Source organism: Scophthalmus maximus, chromosome 20 (assembly GCF_022379125.1).
Source record: "Scophthalmus maximus strain ysfricsl-2021 chromosome 20, ASM2237912v1, whole genome shotgun sequence".
NCBI classification, from domain to species: domain Eukaryota; kingdom Metazoa; phylum Chordata; class Actinopteri; order Pleuronectiformes; family Scophthalmidae; genus Scophthalmus; species Scophthalmus maximus.
Genome location: NC_061534.1, coordinates 5,092,551 through 5,107,873, shown reverse-complemented (window position 1 = coordinate 5,107,873; position 15,323 = coordinate 5,092,551). Strand labels below are relative to the sequence as shown.

At 43.8% G+C, this 15,323-nt stretch overlaps 2 protein-coding genes across 4 annotated transcripts; both read right to left on the bottom strand.

Moving 5' to 3' along the window:
- Position 1: 1 nt before the first annotated feature.
- On the bottom strand, positions 2-11,088 carry cfap70 (cilia and flagella associated protein 70). Of its 3 annotated transcripts, none has more exons than XM_035608626.2 (27): positions 10,807-11,088; positions 9,853-10,044; positions 9,040-9,226; positions 8,662-8,757; positions 8,428-8,498; positions 7,761-7,940; positions 7,392-7,574; positions 7,079-7,173; positions 6,767-6,848; positions 6,462-6,599; positions 6,114-6,275; positions 5,772-5,861; positions 5,584-5,675; positions 5,298-5,352; positions 4,997-5,179; positions 4,714-4,845; positions 4,490-4,618; positions 4,143-4,276; positions 3,664-3,779; positions 3,097-3,300; positions 2,735-2,871; positions 2,355-2,507; positions 2,022-2,204; positions 1,821-1,910; positions 1,431-1,532; positions 1,048-1,095; positions 2-656 (listed from the first exon to the last, which is right to left on the bottom strand). In XM_035608626.2, exons 2-27 carry the CDS (start codon positions 9,895-9,897, stop codon positions 540-542), a joined length of 3,204 nt encoding a protein of 1,067 aa, XP_035464519.2. In that variant the 5' UTR covers positions 9,898-10,044; positions 10,807-11,088; the 3' UTR covers positions 2-539. The 3 variants fall into 3 exon arrangements, with proteins under 3 accessions (XP_035464519.2, XP_035464520.2, XP_035464521.2); XM_035608627.2 differs by having other exon boundaries at positions 7,761-7,937; XM_035608628.2 differs by having other exon boundaries at positions 6,165-6,275; positions 10,807-11,086.
- Positions 11,089-12,238: 1,150 nt separating this feature from the next.
- On the bottom strand, positions 12,239-15,317 carry sigmar1 (sigma non-opioid intracellular receptor 1). Its single transcript, XM_035608647.2, has 5 exons — positions 15,029-15,317; positions 14,848-14,899; positions 13,710-13,858; positions 13,514-13,606; positions 12,239-13,368 (listed from the first exon to the last, which is right to left on the bottom strand). Exons 1-5 carry the CDS (start codon positions 15,171-15,173, stop codon positions 13,139-13,141), a joined length of 669 nt encoding a protein of 222 aa, XP_035464540.1. The 5' UTR covers positions 15,174-15,317; the 3' UTR covers positions 12,239-13,138.
- Positions 15,318-15,323: the final 6 nt, after the last annotated feature.

Below are 15,323 nucleotides of genomic sequence, written 5' to 3'. Positions count from 1 at the left end.
TATGATAGTATTTTTTTATTTAAGTATTCATGCTATGGGAAAAATGGCCACTTCAATAATGTATTTTTCCTTTTTCTTTTAAAGCTACAGGTAATATATTTTTGCACTACGTTTACAGTCACACTTACATTTTGGATGCAACAATTTCCAAGCTTATAAGAATATAAGAATTATATTCTAAAATGCAGTTCTTGCAACACTGTAGCCAAAAATTATATTCTACATATCATTTTCATCCTATTCAGAGAGGATTGTGCCAACACCTGTCAGGAATGTTTTTTTGGAGCAGCGAGGCAAGAGCCTCTCATGAGGCTTGTTTTGCTGTTTAGGTGGCGAACATTAATGATTTAAAAAAAACATAACAAAAACATATTCTGTAAATGCCATTTTTTGTCCCTTTCTTATGCTGTACATTTGTAAATAAGTCAATACTGCAGTTGTTCTATACACATTGAACGATCGTGTGCATATTAGTCTTAAAACACAGTAAACAATGTTAAAATACAATAAAATATCTTATTTATATATCTTAAATCTTTTTATTTGAATTGCCCCGTTTCAGAGCTCGTTCCAAAGCACGAGACCAGATGACTGAAGCGGCGCTGATGCTTCAGCTCGTTGAACTCTTTGAGGAGTGACTCCTTCCGCAGGTTGAACTGAGTACGAAGAAAAGAGGAAAAGTTTTCGTGAGTGAAATGAAAACACAAGTATGACTTTGAAAAAAGGTCTCAAACGACAGCGACACATTTAGTCCGATTATAACACTATGGCAAAATGAATGATAAATACAGACGCCTAGATTTGATAAGGTGACCACAAAAAAAACCCAACACACAAGGAATTCACCATGAAATCATTTTCTTTTCAGTTAAACAAATTATCAAACTGTACAGCAAAAATTCATGTGAAATCAAAACAGCTTCATTTTTGCTGTTTGAAATTGCTGTAGGTTTATTCTTTTTAAGATTCAAAGATTTTTTTTTTGTATCAATTTTCGAGGCAAAGAAATTAAAAAAGAGTTAAACAACCAGCGACCAGGCTACTCACCCTTTTTGCAAATTTGTAAAACTGTTCTGCTTCCTCTTGTCTGTCAGACTGAAAACAAAGGGTTTTTACACATGGTCAGATTATTAGTCCCCGTGGACATGGTGAAAAAGTGAATCTGCATTGAACTGTGTCCCAGTTCAGGGGCTGCATTCCTGGAGGAACACAATCCACCTCAGGTGTGTCCTTTGCTAGAGCCGAAGGTTAACTACATTTTCTTTTCAAGATCGTGGGACACTAAGGACCAAAGGATGCACAGGCTGTGACCCCATATTTGGGTTAAAATATACTTCATTTCAATATCGACCATTTGTTGCACATGGTGCCGTGGAGCCTGAACTGGGATACGGTACTGGCGCGTTTTTCGGAGCGTCGTCACCACTCACCCTGAGGCAAATCAGAGACAAGAAGGCCCACACCTCTGCGTTCTGGTTGTTCATACGGTTGGCCTCGGTCAAAGCCTCCTCGGCTACGCATAGCTCCTCCAGCTACACGGACAGACACATAAAAACAATCATCCAAACATAACCGAGGCATACTTATTTTCCCAAAGAATTTAAGTAACTGCAACTCTTGCAAGCAAGGTAGTGACCAGTTCTTCCAAGATTACTTCCAAGTACTTCAAACCTGCAACCCTAAGTTTGAGAACCAGGCTTTTCAGATACTGGGGGTTACCTCCAGTGTCGGTTACTCCTAAAATTATTTCAACAACTTCACACTTTTATTTATACATTTGACAGAATTTCCATCACTGTTCTGGAAGTGGGGAGATTTACCCGGTAGTAGGCGGTGCCCAGACCCAGCCAGGTCAGGCAGGACGGCGACAGCTCACAGGCCTGCAGGTACACACCTTTGGCTTGTTCAAACTGAAAGCCAAATACACACAAATAAAGACATTGACCCTCACTGTATATGAGTATGTATTTTTGTATTACAATGATGAGCTGACATCAGCGAAGCTCGTCTCAGTATCCGACCTTCCCCTGCTGGAGGTAGACGGATCCCAGGCGGAGGAGGACGAGGTGAGAGTCTGGCGGCTGCAGCGGGAACTTTAGACTCTGCTCATAACTCTCCTGGGCCTCACTCAATGCCCCTCGCAGATAGTGACAGTGACCACTCAGAGCCCACACGTCCGCATCCTGCTCACAGGGTGGACAACGCTTCACACAGAGAAAAAAAAAGCTCAGTTAATCAGGCTTACTGGTTAAACTTTGCAACTGCTATGTTGACACGATTGCATCAACACGATAATGAATGAATACAAACTATACTCTACAGCCTCAGTTCCGGCCTGCATTCAGTGCGTGTACCTGATCTCCACGAGACAGCGCCTCCCTGAGGTTTTCAGCCGCACTGCAGTAGTCAGCTGTCAGCAGCTGCAGCCGGGTCAGATGAAGGATGTAGGAGACACTGCGACCACCGTCTGAACTCAGCAGCTCTTGGGACAGAGCGAGCTCCGCCATCTGACCACAACAGAAGAGTGTTAGCTGATAATGGGCATTTTTCATATTTTTACTCTGAAAATAAAGATCCAAGAATCAGTTGCTGAACAGCAAACCATATTCATTTTGTCTATTTTCATCAGCACAAATGTACATTGTAGTTTGTGTTTATTTGTATTTGACCAGTGTGGGTCTCTAGATGGTTTTGCAAACCAAGAGCTGTGAAGTGTGCCTTTTTTTAATTTTACCTGCAGAGCATTGTTCTGCAGCAGGAACTTGACAGTCTCTATGTAAATGGTGGTGGAGAATTTTGTTGGAGCTAACGAAGAGTCGGTACTTTCTGACAAAATGTCTCCGTCCACCTCCGAGTCCGGGGCATCTGGATCTGGGATAAAAATACAGTAACAATGTCAAGTATACTGAGAGCGTCAAAAAGTGTGCAACAGAAAGAAAAGATAAGATGGTTCTTGCCGACAGAATGCATCTAGACAAGGAACAGTACGCATTGAGATGACCTTGTCACTGCATTTTTTTAATCTACATTTTGGTTTTCTATCCTGACAGGACACACTCCTCTGCTCTGGGGTCTTTTCCTTCGAGTTCGTCTCACCTTCATCAACAGCGCGAGACTGATGCGGAGGTGTGGCTGTCTCCTCTTCCGCCGGCTGCTCTTTTTCCTCCTTGTCTTTCTGGTCTCTGTGTATCCTCTCCTCCTCCTCTGCCTGCGTTAGCTGGTCTGCATCCAGCTGCTTTCTGGCCTCCAGGAAAGCCCACTCGGCCAGGATGGAATCGTTGTGGCTCTCGTGGAGTAAACCTGGACAACGAAATCACAAAACATGGAATCAATATTTGAACTGCTTAAATTATGTACTGGAACCAGACTGATGACTCTATTTTACGAAATCTTAAGGAGAGGTTTACGTACCAACCTACGGTAGTGGAATTATAGAAAACATAACTGCCTTTAAATTAAGAATTTAAGAAAAAAAATGGATCAAACAATTCAACCACTATAAATAATATACATCAACCACATTATTCAATAGCTCAAACGTCACAGGAGCCTCCATCATACCAGGTGGAGACAACTCTGACTATCTGATATTTGACAAGTCTGTGGTAACACTCTTCGTGTTTTCTCTGCTAGCAGCGATAGCAATACAGACTTCCGTCTCACCCAGCAGCGTCCAGGCCACCACGCTGGGCGGGTTTATGTGTGCCGCCCGCTCCAGGAAGGTCTGAGCCTCGTCGTACTGCTCAAACGTCGCTGCCACGACGCCACACATGATCAGGCTGGAGAAATAAATGAAAAATATTCCAAATTGACCTGTCTTGCCTGCATCAGATTATTTCAATACTGTTTTAATCATAACTACCTTCCAGTCCAAAGTTAGGTTCCTTTCATATTGATTGTGATGCTAAGTTATAGTGTCACAGAGTTTCCAATGTATAAAATGACATGTGAATTAACACCTGTAACTATTTTAGTCTCTGTGATGGATGAATAATCCTGATGTACAGTATATACACTCTGGATTTCAGCATTAAGCTTGTGGCTCTCTTTTAGGACAAACTCATGCGGCCCTGCAAAACAGGAACCACTTGATTTAAGTTTGATATTCTGTGGGTTTAGTTTTAGCCTGGAGCATTTCTAACCTGGGCTGATGTGCCGGCTGGATGGACACAGCGGCATGGAAACACTCTTTGGCCTTCATGTAGTCTCTGGTCAGCATGTAGAGGCTCCCCCACGCAAATCTGTGGGAGGGGTCAATGGGGTGCCTCACCACGAGCTGCACGAAAATAATAAATAAGAGTCAGCGGCCAAACAGTCATCATGTGCAAAGAGATTCTCATCAATCACAGCATGGTCCCAAATGTCTTTTTTTCATGAAAAAAGTTATAACTACATTTTGAACTAAAAGATGCTTTTCAGCAAATTCTTTTCCTTGATTTATTGTGATTGAAGTGCAGCAATGTTAGGAAAGGTGAGCACGTTATCGTACCTCTTGGTAGTACTGAGCCGCCTGCTCATAATCCCCAGTCAGCAGAGCCTCCTCTGCAAAATGTTCCAGTTGAGAAGAGCTCAAGTGGATTGCATCCGGGGGGTCAGCATCAACGTCATCTGAATAAATCTGGTGAGGAGGAAAATGAAAGACTATTTGTGAATATATAGAGATTTTTCGTGTGTGTGTGTGTGTTGGTGTGTGTGTTTGGATGTGTTTGTTACCTTGTTGAGAGCAATGTGCATCTCATCCACCAGGTACACGTAGAGCTCGCTTACAAAAGCCTTTTGCTCCTGAGGGTCAGTCAATGGCTCCCGTCTTTGCAGCTTGTCACGTACGAGCCCGACCACTGCGTGCTACACGCCAGAAACACACACAGACACACACACACACACGCATGTACACCCACATACTTTTGTAATTAAAAAGTGACAGAAGACCACAGTCGCTGGGGTGGGGGCAACGACGACAACTATCAATAGCAAAAGATCCTCGGTCCACCCTGACCTTCATTTGTTCCTTGAAGGCGAAGTATCTCCCGGAGACGTTGAGCGCTCCCATCAGCTGAACTTTCATTGGCTCCCGGGTGCCATCCCCCGCTGGCCGGCACCTTGCTCCAAATAATTCCATATACTGCTCCGAAACTTGGGTCACCACGTTGCATACCTGCCTGTGGAAGTCGAGCACAGCCTGCAGAAGAACACACCGGTGAAGAGAAGTCAGAAAGTCAGCAACTCTCCACTGATTTGTAGTTTATGTGTGTTTGGTTTTTTTTTGGGCATGTTTATATAACTGTGTCTGTGTTTACCTTTTCGGCTTTGCAAGGACCCGCTGGAGGTCTGGGTGGAATCAATGCCTTCACCCTGCAGTAGGAAATAAGAGACACATCACAAACCCAAAGGGCAATTACACTAAGAAGTGTGTGAATCTGTTACTGTTACATATAAAACTCGCACCTTTAAATTACTAAGAGTCCATGTTAATAGCCAGTTGGCTTCAGATGTAAATATTTTCTGAGAGCTCAGGGCCACAATCTAGACGCAGCATAGCCAAGAGAACCAGGTCACACCTGGGGGATTCATGCAACACATTACCTTCTAGTCAGTTCCTCTGGAGATGTGTTGGGTACCAGCGGTTTCTCCAAGGCGATCTCAACGATCAAGTAAGTTCTGGCTTCCTCATACATCTGTCATTTGCAGGAAAAGGGTTGTCAATATGATGAAGGCTTTCAAGAAATATTGCACAACAGCAAGCATTTAAAATGGGATCTGTAGAAACTTACATTTCCCTCTGCGTTGACGTGCGGCTCGGGTTCTGCCAGGCTTTCGGCAACGCTCTCGACTGCAGTCATCTTGCTCTGATTGCAGGGTTGCTGACATGAAGAAAATATATAAAATCAGGGTCCAATCTTCACAAGCACAACCTGGACATGACATTTAAATATTTATATTTGGTGAAACTAAAAAAAACTAAAACAGATGTGTTTTTCATTGATGAAAAATTAATTGATTGAATTTGTGCGAGAGGTTTTGAGGTTGGACGAAATCTGAAAAAACTTTCATTTAAACATGATTTTTTTTTTTAAATCCCTTGTCGTCGTCCTGACCATCAGGACATGTCAGACCTTTTTGGCTGACTCCTTTGAATCCTTGGCCCCCTTGTTTCCTCCATTCACCTTCTTCGCGGCCTTGGCCTTGAGAGAGCCTGCAGCCGAGCAGGCACGACCTTTTATCTGGTTGGACGCAGCCTTGGCCTGCTCCTTCAACACACTGAGACTCCTCTTGGCCTTTGAGCAACAGAAACACAAAGATGACAAACTCATTTTAGTCTTAATGACTTCATAGCACAAGCCTCATGGGACTTGGGACAGTATTATTTATCAGAATATTTAGAGTAAAGTCACACACGACACATCAGGGCTGTGCAGTATAGATCTCAGACACTGGACGTCTATGAGTGAATTTGTGCCGACCTTCTTGAGCAGCTCCGCCTCATAGAAGGGATGAATTCTGAACGCTCCTCGGATGCGGCTGACTCCGGGACCCAGCAGCCGCCCTAGGTCCACAAACGCCACACCATGGAAGGGGATCTCTGGGTTCTCATCGGTCATCTACACACACACACACACACACACACACACACACACACACACACACGCACGCGCATGCGAACAAAGAAAAGATACAAAGCATTAACGTTCCTTACACTTCAATGCAATTTTACCTGAAACGATTGGGGGGATGTCGTCCGGGGTGTCTGATGACAAATCTCTCTCACCTGCTTGGTTACTGCCTTTCCATGTGGAACCCTCATGATCTCCACCGGCCACAGTCTGCTCTCAGAGATCCTCTGCCGTAGCCTGAAATCGCAGGGATTTGTCTTTTATTTTCTCTTTTTATAGAGGGAACCAAGACGTCAAGTGCACTCTGCTATAGTCCAAACCTTTTGTAAGATCTAATTCCCTTTCTTGAAAAATCTCTTCATAGTCATGACCAAGTGTGATGGGCAGACAGATGAGAGGAAAGAGAAGGAGGGGAGTTGTCGGTGTGTGTGTGTGTGTGTGTGTGTGTGTTTGTGTGTGGAGCTGACCTAGCAGTTCCTCCTTCATCCAGGAAGCAGCACATCTCCGTGTCCCAGCTCACCCTGCCCTTCGTGGTTTCCGCCTCATTACGAAACTCCCGGTCCTGAAGGAACAGTTAGACCTTCAGCCTGTGACTGACTGTGTTAACGGAGCCTGCCTCCGTGACGGGTCAATTTATTTAGCTTCTAAGGGGCCAATTTACTTTTCCTACTTTCAATGTTTAAGGCACTTTTAACATCCCATACCATCAGTCACACGCTTCGCCTAAGTCTTAGCCTAAATCAATGCAGCTAATACAGCTGGCAGCAGATGTGCAGTTACCTCTAGGCCAGTCAGCTCGCCGTCCTCCAGCTCAATGGACTCTTCCTGGAAAAAGGCTCCGGGCGTGAAGTGGTTTCCTGGGACCAGCAGGGCCTGATGGGGCCTCTTCCTCTGTCTGCCATTTTCCTCCCTCTGCCCGCCCGCCTTCAGATGCCCCTCACAGAACACAAGCACCTGATCTTTCTGGGAGTGAACAGGAATTTGTGCGGCCACAGGTTGGTTAAATCCTTCACATGCTGGAAAGTTTCACATTTGAAGTTGGTCATCGTGTTTTTTCAGATCATGAAGGGATCAAATTTCCCTAGTTTTTTTTGATCGTATCATTGTCACTGAAAAAATCTCAAAGAAGCGACACAGCGTAACACTCACCTCTGCCGTAAGTGGGACCTCCAGAGCAGCGGTGTATATGAAGGGCGTGTGGGCCATCATCCAAGACTCAGGGACGGAGTAGGCCGTCTCTATGCTCACCTTCAGCAGGCTGGAGGCTGACACTTCAGCCTCGGATAGAACTGGAGCCGACAAACTGACGCTCACATCCAGGGTGGACTGCTAAAGAGAGGTGAAATGATGAATAGCATTCACGTTTGATTTATCTAAAAAAAACAAATATAGTCTCTGCAAATGGTCATTATCCGGTTAAAGACTTTAAGAGAGGATTGCTGTCTAAGGTTGTAAGTACTCTTCCAAACACTGGAGGGACAATGATGACTCATTTTACGCTTTGGTCTCAAATCCTCCTCTATACATGAGTGATAGAGCACAAGCGTTTCAGGATAATTTCATTTCCGGATGATATAAGAGGACAGAAGATAACAAGTAGAACATCAGTTTTATTATTTCTATTTATACAGTTTTAATTCTGTATTATTGTATTCCCTTATCTTATTGTCCTACGGACTGAAATGATTGAATGGTTAAAACATGTTGTAACTGTGTTTTGAAAAGTGCTGTAAAGACAAAAAGTGAATTATTATATTATCATTATTTCTGCTATAAGAGGAGATTGTTTTTATGAATGAGTTATTAACAAACCGACCTGAGAGAACTCCTTGGATGGGCAGTTAGTGACTGGATTCATTGGGACAGTGCATGAGAAGCTGCACTCACCTGAAGACAGAGGACAAAAATAAAGTCCAAAGCTCTTTTGGAGTCAGAATGCTCTGTTCTGACCTCCACAGGAAGCAGCCGACACTTGGGGAGATACAACAGTTTGTCTTATCACAGTATACAAACGTACTGTCAACATCATTTCTAACGTGTCCAGCTGTACCTTGCAGCAGCGGCAGCAGGTCGACCACAGCTTGGCCCAGCACCGCTGGCTTTGCCTCAGCTTTCCTCTCCTCAGACAGGACCTCAGTCACCGTCACTGACCAGGACAACATATGTTCAGAAACACAACTGTGAAAACTAAACAGAGAGGCATAAAGACTCCAGGCCTTTTTTTCTGTTTCGTCCACAACTCAGCAAATTACCGCCAGTGTTATTACAACAATTAGGTGACTGTTTCTGTTAATGCAGCTATAGACTTTTAATCGTTCTCAAATTTTTGGCAGTGATTCATGGGGACTGGGCCTGCTCGTGTCCTGTTGGTGCATCATGTGGACATGAACAGCTAAGCGATAAGTTAGGGCTATCAAACTGAACTTACATATGATCGGCTTATGAGCCATGTCGCTGAGAGCGTGAGCATCGTTGGGGTAGGGAAAGTTGCAGGTCAAGTTGAAGTCAACGCGCTGCTCCACGGGGTCGAAATGCTCCTTGTCCGACTCTCCCAGCAGAACTCGGCCCACTTCGACTCGCAGAAAACTCTGGAAGCTCTCTGCCTTCTTCCCTTGCTAAAAAAGGGGAGACAAATAATATGTAACATTACAGTAGGTGGAAACTGTCCTCCACACACACACTACCAGCCTCGGCTTGTCTTCCAATCTTGTCAATGTGTCCCAGATCCAGTCATTCCCAGTAATGAATCCTAACAGACAGTCGCGGTTTGAGATTCTGTGTATTTGCTGAATAAACATAGTTACATTTCGTTCAGGTAATTGTCGGGTGTTGTTTGGACTCCTGTCGTAAAAGAATGCTGCTTTTCTATATATATAATTTACTGGAAGAGATGCAAACAAGTACAAAAAAAAAGGAATTGCAATTCTTTGCGATTCAGGTGCAATATATATATATATATATATATATATATATATTTGGGTACATGATTTTTGCATTGGGATGCGAGTTGCAATCTGATTTGAGTATCAGTGTAAGGGTGGTTGTTGCTTATTTTTTTCTGTATGTGCGAATCTATGGTGTAGGGGGGCATCCTACAAGTGTTGATCCAGGCCTGAGGGAAATATTGAGAAATTGATGAAAAGTGAAACTAAATGTTTAGGAACCTCATTGTAAGATGCTGCCTTGCTCAAGTGTCAGTGAACCTTCAGGTGACGGAGCAGCATTTTCAAACTGAACTTACATGTGATCTGTTTAGGAGCCATGTCGCTGAGAGCGTGAGCGTCATTGGGTCAGTGTGGAAGTTGCAGGTAAAGTTGCAGTCAACACGCTTCTCCACTGGGTCACACTGCTCCTTGTCTGACTCTCCCTGCACAACTCTGTCCACTCCAACCTGCAGAAAACTCTGGAAGCAGCTGTCTGCCCTTTTCCCTGTCTAAAAAGAGGGGAAAGATAATATGTAACATTAGGTGGATACTGTCCTCCACACACAAACACACACTGCCAGCCTCGGCTGGTCTTCCAGTTTTGTCAAAAGTTCCTGTGTGTATTAACTTACTACAGTAAATATATTGCAATTTCTTTCAGGTTTGAGATCAAAGGAGGCTTCAAAACGGCAATGGAAAAACCAATCAGAATTAAGTTCATTGTTGTTGTCAGGTAGAAGTATGTATCTCTACCATAATTAAAAAAAAAAAAAAAAATAGTTGAAGGGACGCTAACCGAGTCTGACTTTTCGACCAATCACAGAGCCGTTGATAGTGAAGAGAAACGCCAACAGTGGAGCTGCAATATCTAAATATTAATAGTCCTTTCTTAATATCTAAATATAATATAATTTAATATCATTTAGACGGCAGGTGGCTCTCGCTGCTACAAAGTGGATCCATAATATACTCGGCAGCTCGAGGATAGACTTACAAAAACTTGTAGGTGTATGTGTGTGCACGCGCTTCTGCTGCAAATCCTGCGACCGGATAACAGGCGTTATTGATCCTCACAACATTCACGGTAAATGTCCAGGCGCATCCAACCTGCGACCTTCACATCATACTGTACAATATTATTGATTAATCACATGATCAGTATCACCGATGGAAAACACAAAAGTGTGCGGCGGCAACGTGGGACAAAGCAGGACACAGCGAGGGCACTACTATAAGTTATCAAATATGATATCTCTCATAGATAACATCACCTGCGGAGGGAGCCTCTTTCATTCCTTGTACGCCGACACCGATTGGGTTGTTGTGTGCACGCGCGCGGTGCTCGGAGCAGTTTCAGGATCCAGGGTAAGTCACCATGGCAACGCGTCCCGGGTTAAACCTGTCCGCCCTCCGTAGTACGGGTCAACCGGACGAAGTTCCCCCTGACGATGAGCCAGTAGCGTCGCGTCGTATATACTACAGACCTCAGCTCTGCCGGTTTTCTGTGGCGCAGCTCCGTGTACGCCCGTTGCCCCGGTTACCGTTTGCAAACAGTGTTATTATGTTTGACCTTTGACCCCAGGGCCAGCTCCTAAAAAAACCAACAACTACTGAAAATGGTGTGAGATAATCTGGGGTGAGCATGTGATGTTGGGAGGTTTATATCTCCCATGAAGTCCTCAGTACAAAAAAATAATAATTTGGAAATGTACATGCTGTAAAATAAAATATAGTTCATGTGATTTAAACAGGTAAGGCATATTCAAATACAATGAAATATGAATATCTTCTACGACTGTAATGTTTTTCCAGAAAAAAACTAATGTTTTCCTTGTTTCATGCTTATCCTACAATATCGTGGTGTTACTGGATAAGTCCACTAGAGGGCAGTAAACAGCTATGTTTTCGAGTTAAACATGGGGGTCTATGGCTCCATCTACTGTGGTCTGATGTTTCACTCTAAAGGCGCCCGTTTGTGCTCGAACAAAATGAATGAGGATGTGTCTTACTGGTTTCTATTTTTGCGATTCTTGTTTTGTATGCGTGTGAGCAAGTGATTGATTGTTGTTGAATTGATTGATATGTTTATGCTCGTTGTGTGTTCATGTGAGTATCTTTGGGGGGTGGAAGGAATTTGTATCCATCCAAAGTAATATTTTCTACTTGCATTCCACACTATGTGTGTGTGTGTGTATGTGTGTGTGTGTGTGTGTGTGTGTGTGTATGTGTGTGTTCACCCCTAAATCATACATATGCAGAGTCCCAACACGTGATTGGAGGACATCCTCAATCTGGGAGAAGTCAAGCGTTAAGTCAAAGAGGTCGTCGTCTGTCCCATTAAGGTTTCGGCCGCTGCCCGAGCATGCCGGTATTTCACCACCGGTCACCCACCTTCGATTGTCAATACATCTCCTTAAGAGGGGCTTAAAGAGAAAAAAGAGCGGCAGGGGTCAGGTTAGTTTGTTAGGCTGACATTAAATCTATATCTGGGATAATATGGCAACACACAGATACAGAGATGGATCTGTTTGTCTGCTAAATTATTTATATTTAAAAATGAATTATTATTTGCTCCCCATGGCAGCAGACCTCTAAATGCCAGTGGTGCTACGACTAAAGTGAAGGTTCAGTATATGAGCGAGCTATTTTCGAGTGGTCTTGATTAAATGTGCATGTAATAACAATCAAAACAGGCTTGCGTAGTTTCCTTTAGAAATGTATTTATTTCTCCTGGCACAGTCAGTGCAAAGTTTAACATGATGATGACAAGACGCTGAGGAAACTCGCCTTGTAGCTTATTCAGTATCTGATATATTTTATATGAGCTACCTGGCAGCCATCTTGGCGACATATATCCTCCCCCCATCAACATTTTGTAAAGGACATGTAGTACAAAGAAGTCAGGTGATGATCAAGATATGATCTTAATAAATTTAGACTCACAAAGTCTTTCTCATTTACTGAGAAATCACAGGCATATAAATATGAAATGGGTATTGGATCTGTTTTACAAACCAATTTAATATTTGCATATATTTGTTTTTAAAGGAAATTCTTTGCTTGGGCAATAACCAATGACCAGTTTCTGACATTTATTATTTCTAAATGATTTTTGGTTGCTGAGAAGTTTAATACTCCAAAAAACCTGGAAGAATCTCAGATTTGTTAGGTGTAGTTGTGAAGTTGTCTAGGCCTTAATTCCAGGAGCCAGATCCAAAATACATATGGACGATGTGTATTTTCATGGGTATTGACTATTCAGGCATTGTGAGCTCTCAGAGCAATGTTTATTGTGTGGAGTAAAATGATTAGGGACTCTATATATTGTGAAAAGTTAGATTCAGAAGGTCAAGGACAAGTACTGCAGTTTGATGTCACAGTATAAATCTTGAGCACAAACTTTGACCTTGAATGGCGACGGAATCAACTGTGCTGAAGCAAATGTGGATTGTCTACAATTTCAAGTAAAGTTTTTTTTTCTTTTATATTTGAATTTAGGAATAAATCGGCACAGATTTAAAGAGGTCCGGGTTAAAATGTCACGACGAGGGGAACTCTTCGAGGTTACTGTCCGTGTGCAGGTCTCCCAGCCTCGGCCTTGCCTCAGAAAACCCCGCTGTCTGTGAGTAGTGTACCGGCCTCCAGCAGCAGAGCCTTGACGTAGACGCGCACAGTGTAGAACATGGTGAGGAAGTCCTGGGTGCTGAACAGGGTGTCGGCCAGAGCGAATCCCAGGGTGGAGGGGATGAAGCCTCGGCCGTATTCCACCATCCACGTCCCTGCGCTCCACTGGACCGACGTGGCCTCGCCCGCGGCGTGGACGATGGTGTCACCTGTGGGACAAACGATATGGAAGTAAGAGAAAAGAAAATTTTAATATATCTGTCATTCAGTTTATCCCTATAATCAAGGACAAACAATCAAACTTTATTAAAAATCAAACGATTTTGGCCGGATAAGAATATGTAAATGTATAACCAGGGTAGTATGTGTCACTCTTGGTTGTCCCCTCTTTCCATTGCCGGAAGTTGCCGGAGATGATGGTGTCAGAAATCTCGGCCCAGTAACGACCTGACAGAAGACCGAAGTGGACATGGAGTTAAATGTTTATAGTTTTCCCACACAGATTCGTCAACATTTTTTTAATGCAGATGCAATTCCTCTGCTTCCTCACCCGAGTGTCCCCCCGTGTCCACTGCGGTGCCGAACAGCAGCACGTACTCAGTGAGCGAAGCGTGGAGCAGACACATGGAGCCCATCCAGCCTCCGGCGTTCACAAACACCCACTGCAGGTCCTCGTCTGGCAGGATGTGGCCAGGATACCTAGGTCAGTCACACTTTGTCAGCTGTTTTTGTTTAAACACACAGCATTAACACTCATCGAGTGATGTAACAACACTTCTCAGGGTCTCATCAGCTTGAGTCTCCTTACTGAGACCTGGTGTGATGAAACTGGCAGCATTTTTTCAGATATTTTATCCCATACGGTAAAAAGAAATCTCTGGTCATCAGATCTCTGTATCCGGGTCTAATGCTAAACAGTTTTTCATCCTCCAAGACTCAGAAAAGGCTTTATATCGGAACTTGGTGAGCTTTTATCAAAAATTACCATTGAATATGACTTAATCCTGAATTATATTTTCCCCCAAAAAGTCTACAAATTATTACTTTTTTCAAATTATTAATATTTTCAGAAAAACTTAATAAATCTGCCTCATACATTAATAATAACAAACTTAGTAGTTAGTAGTTATATTCTTAAAAGTTTAACTTGATTTTGAAATTCATAATTTTCTATCAACAAATTTGACTACATTCTCGGGGGTGGGGGGGGGTTAGGGCTCTTTAGGGGTAAGGTTCACAAATCACATTAAGTTTCATCCACAATATTTCATACAGGAATGAGGAATAAGGTGTATAGGGAAAGTGACCTGAAATGACTTATATATAAAATACAAAAAAGAAAGGGGGGTTAGGGTTGACATTTCAGGGGGGGCGGGGGCTCCCAGTTCAATGGTAGGGGAAACACTGCAGAAACTACCCCGGTCAGACCTGTTTGTGATTTTCAAGTTTGCTCAAACAGCCATGAAGTTCTCTTCTGGTGCTTCCTGACTTTTAGTGCATATTGAACATACTTGAGCGTCTGACACTGAAATGACAGAATATGGGTCAATCTCGAGTGTGGCGATTGAATTGTTTCTTGGCAGAAGCTGGCGAAGTGCTCAGACCCATCGATGCCGATGAAGTGTTTACATAACGGTGATGACTGGGTAGTATAGACCTCTAATGCAAATAGAAATGCACACAGTTACCTCTTCCTGAGCTCCACCACCACTTTGGAGAAGGCCTGCTCGTGGTCCTGCCCTGAGAACAACAATACAGTATAATGTACAGTAAATATCGAGGGGCAGGGAGGACAACTTCACTTTATAAGGACACTGGAGTGACCTGATGCGTGGTGTGGACTGGGTTCATTCATGACCCCCCCCTCACCTGCGTACTGTTTGGCCAATTTGGCGACGTCGTCTTTGTTGAACACGTACTGCTTGGTGGCCATCCAGTGCCGCAGCAGCAGCACGGCCGGCACGGCGACGGCGGCGAACACGAACAGTCTCAGACTGGTCTTCAGGACAGACATGGTTTCGCACAGAAACGTACAGACAGAGAGGAGGAGCGGCAGCGGCGGCGTGGTTTCGACTACATGTGCGCAAAGTAGGTGGAGAAGACAGGTCGCTCCCGGGAGCCGCGAGTCCGCCTGACCACTTCTTCCTGCTCAGGTGGAGGCGGG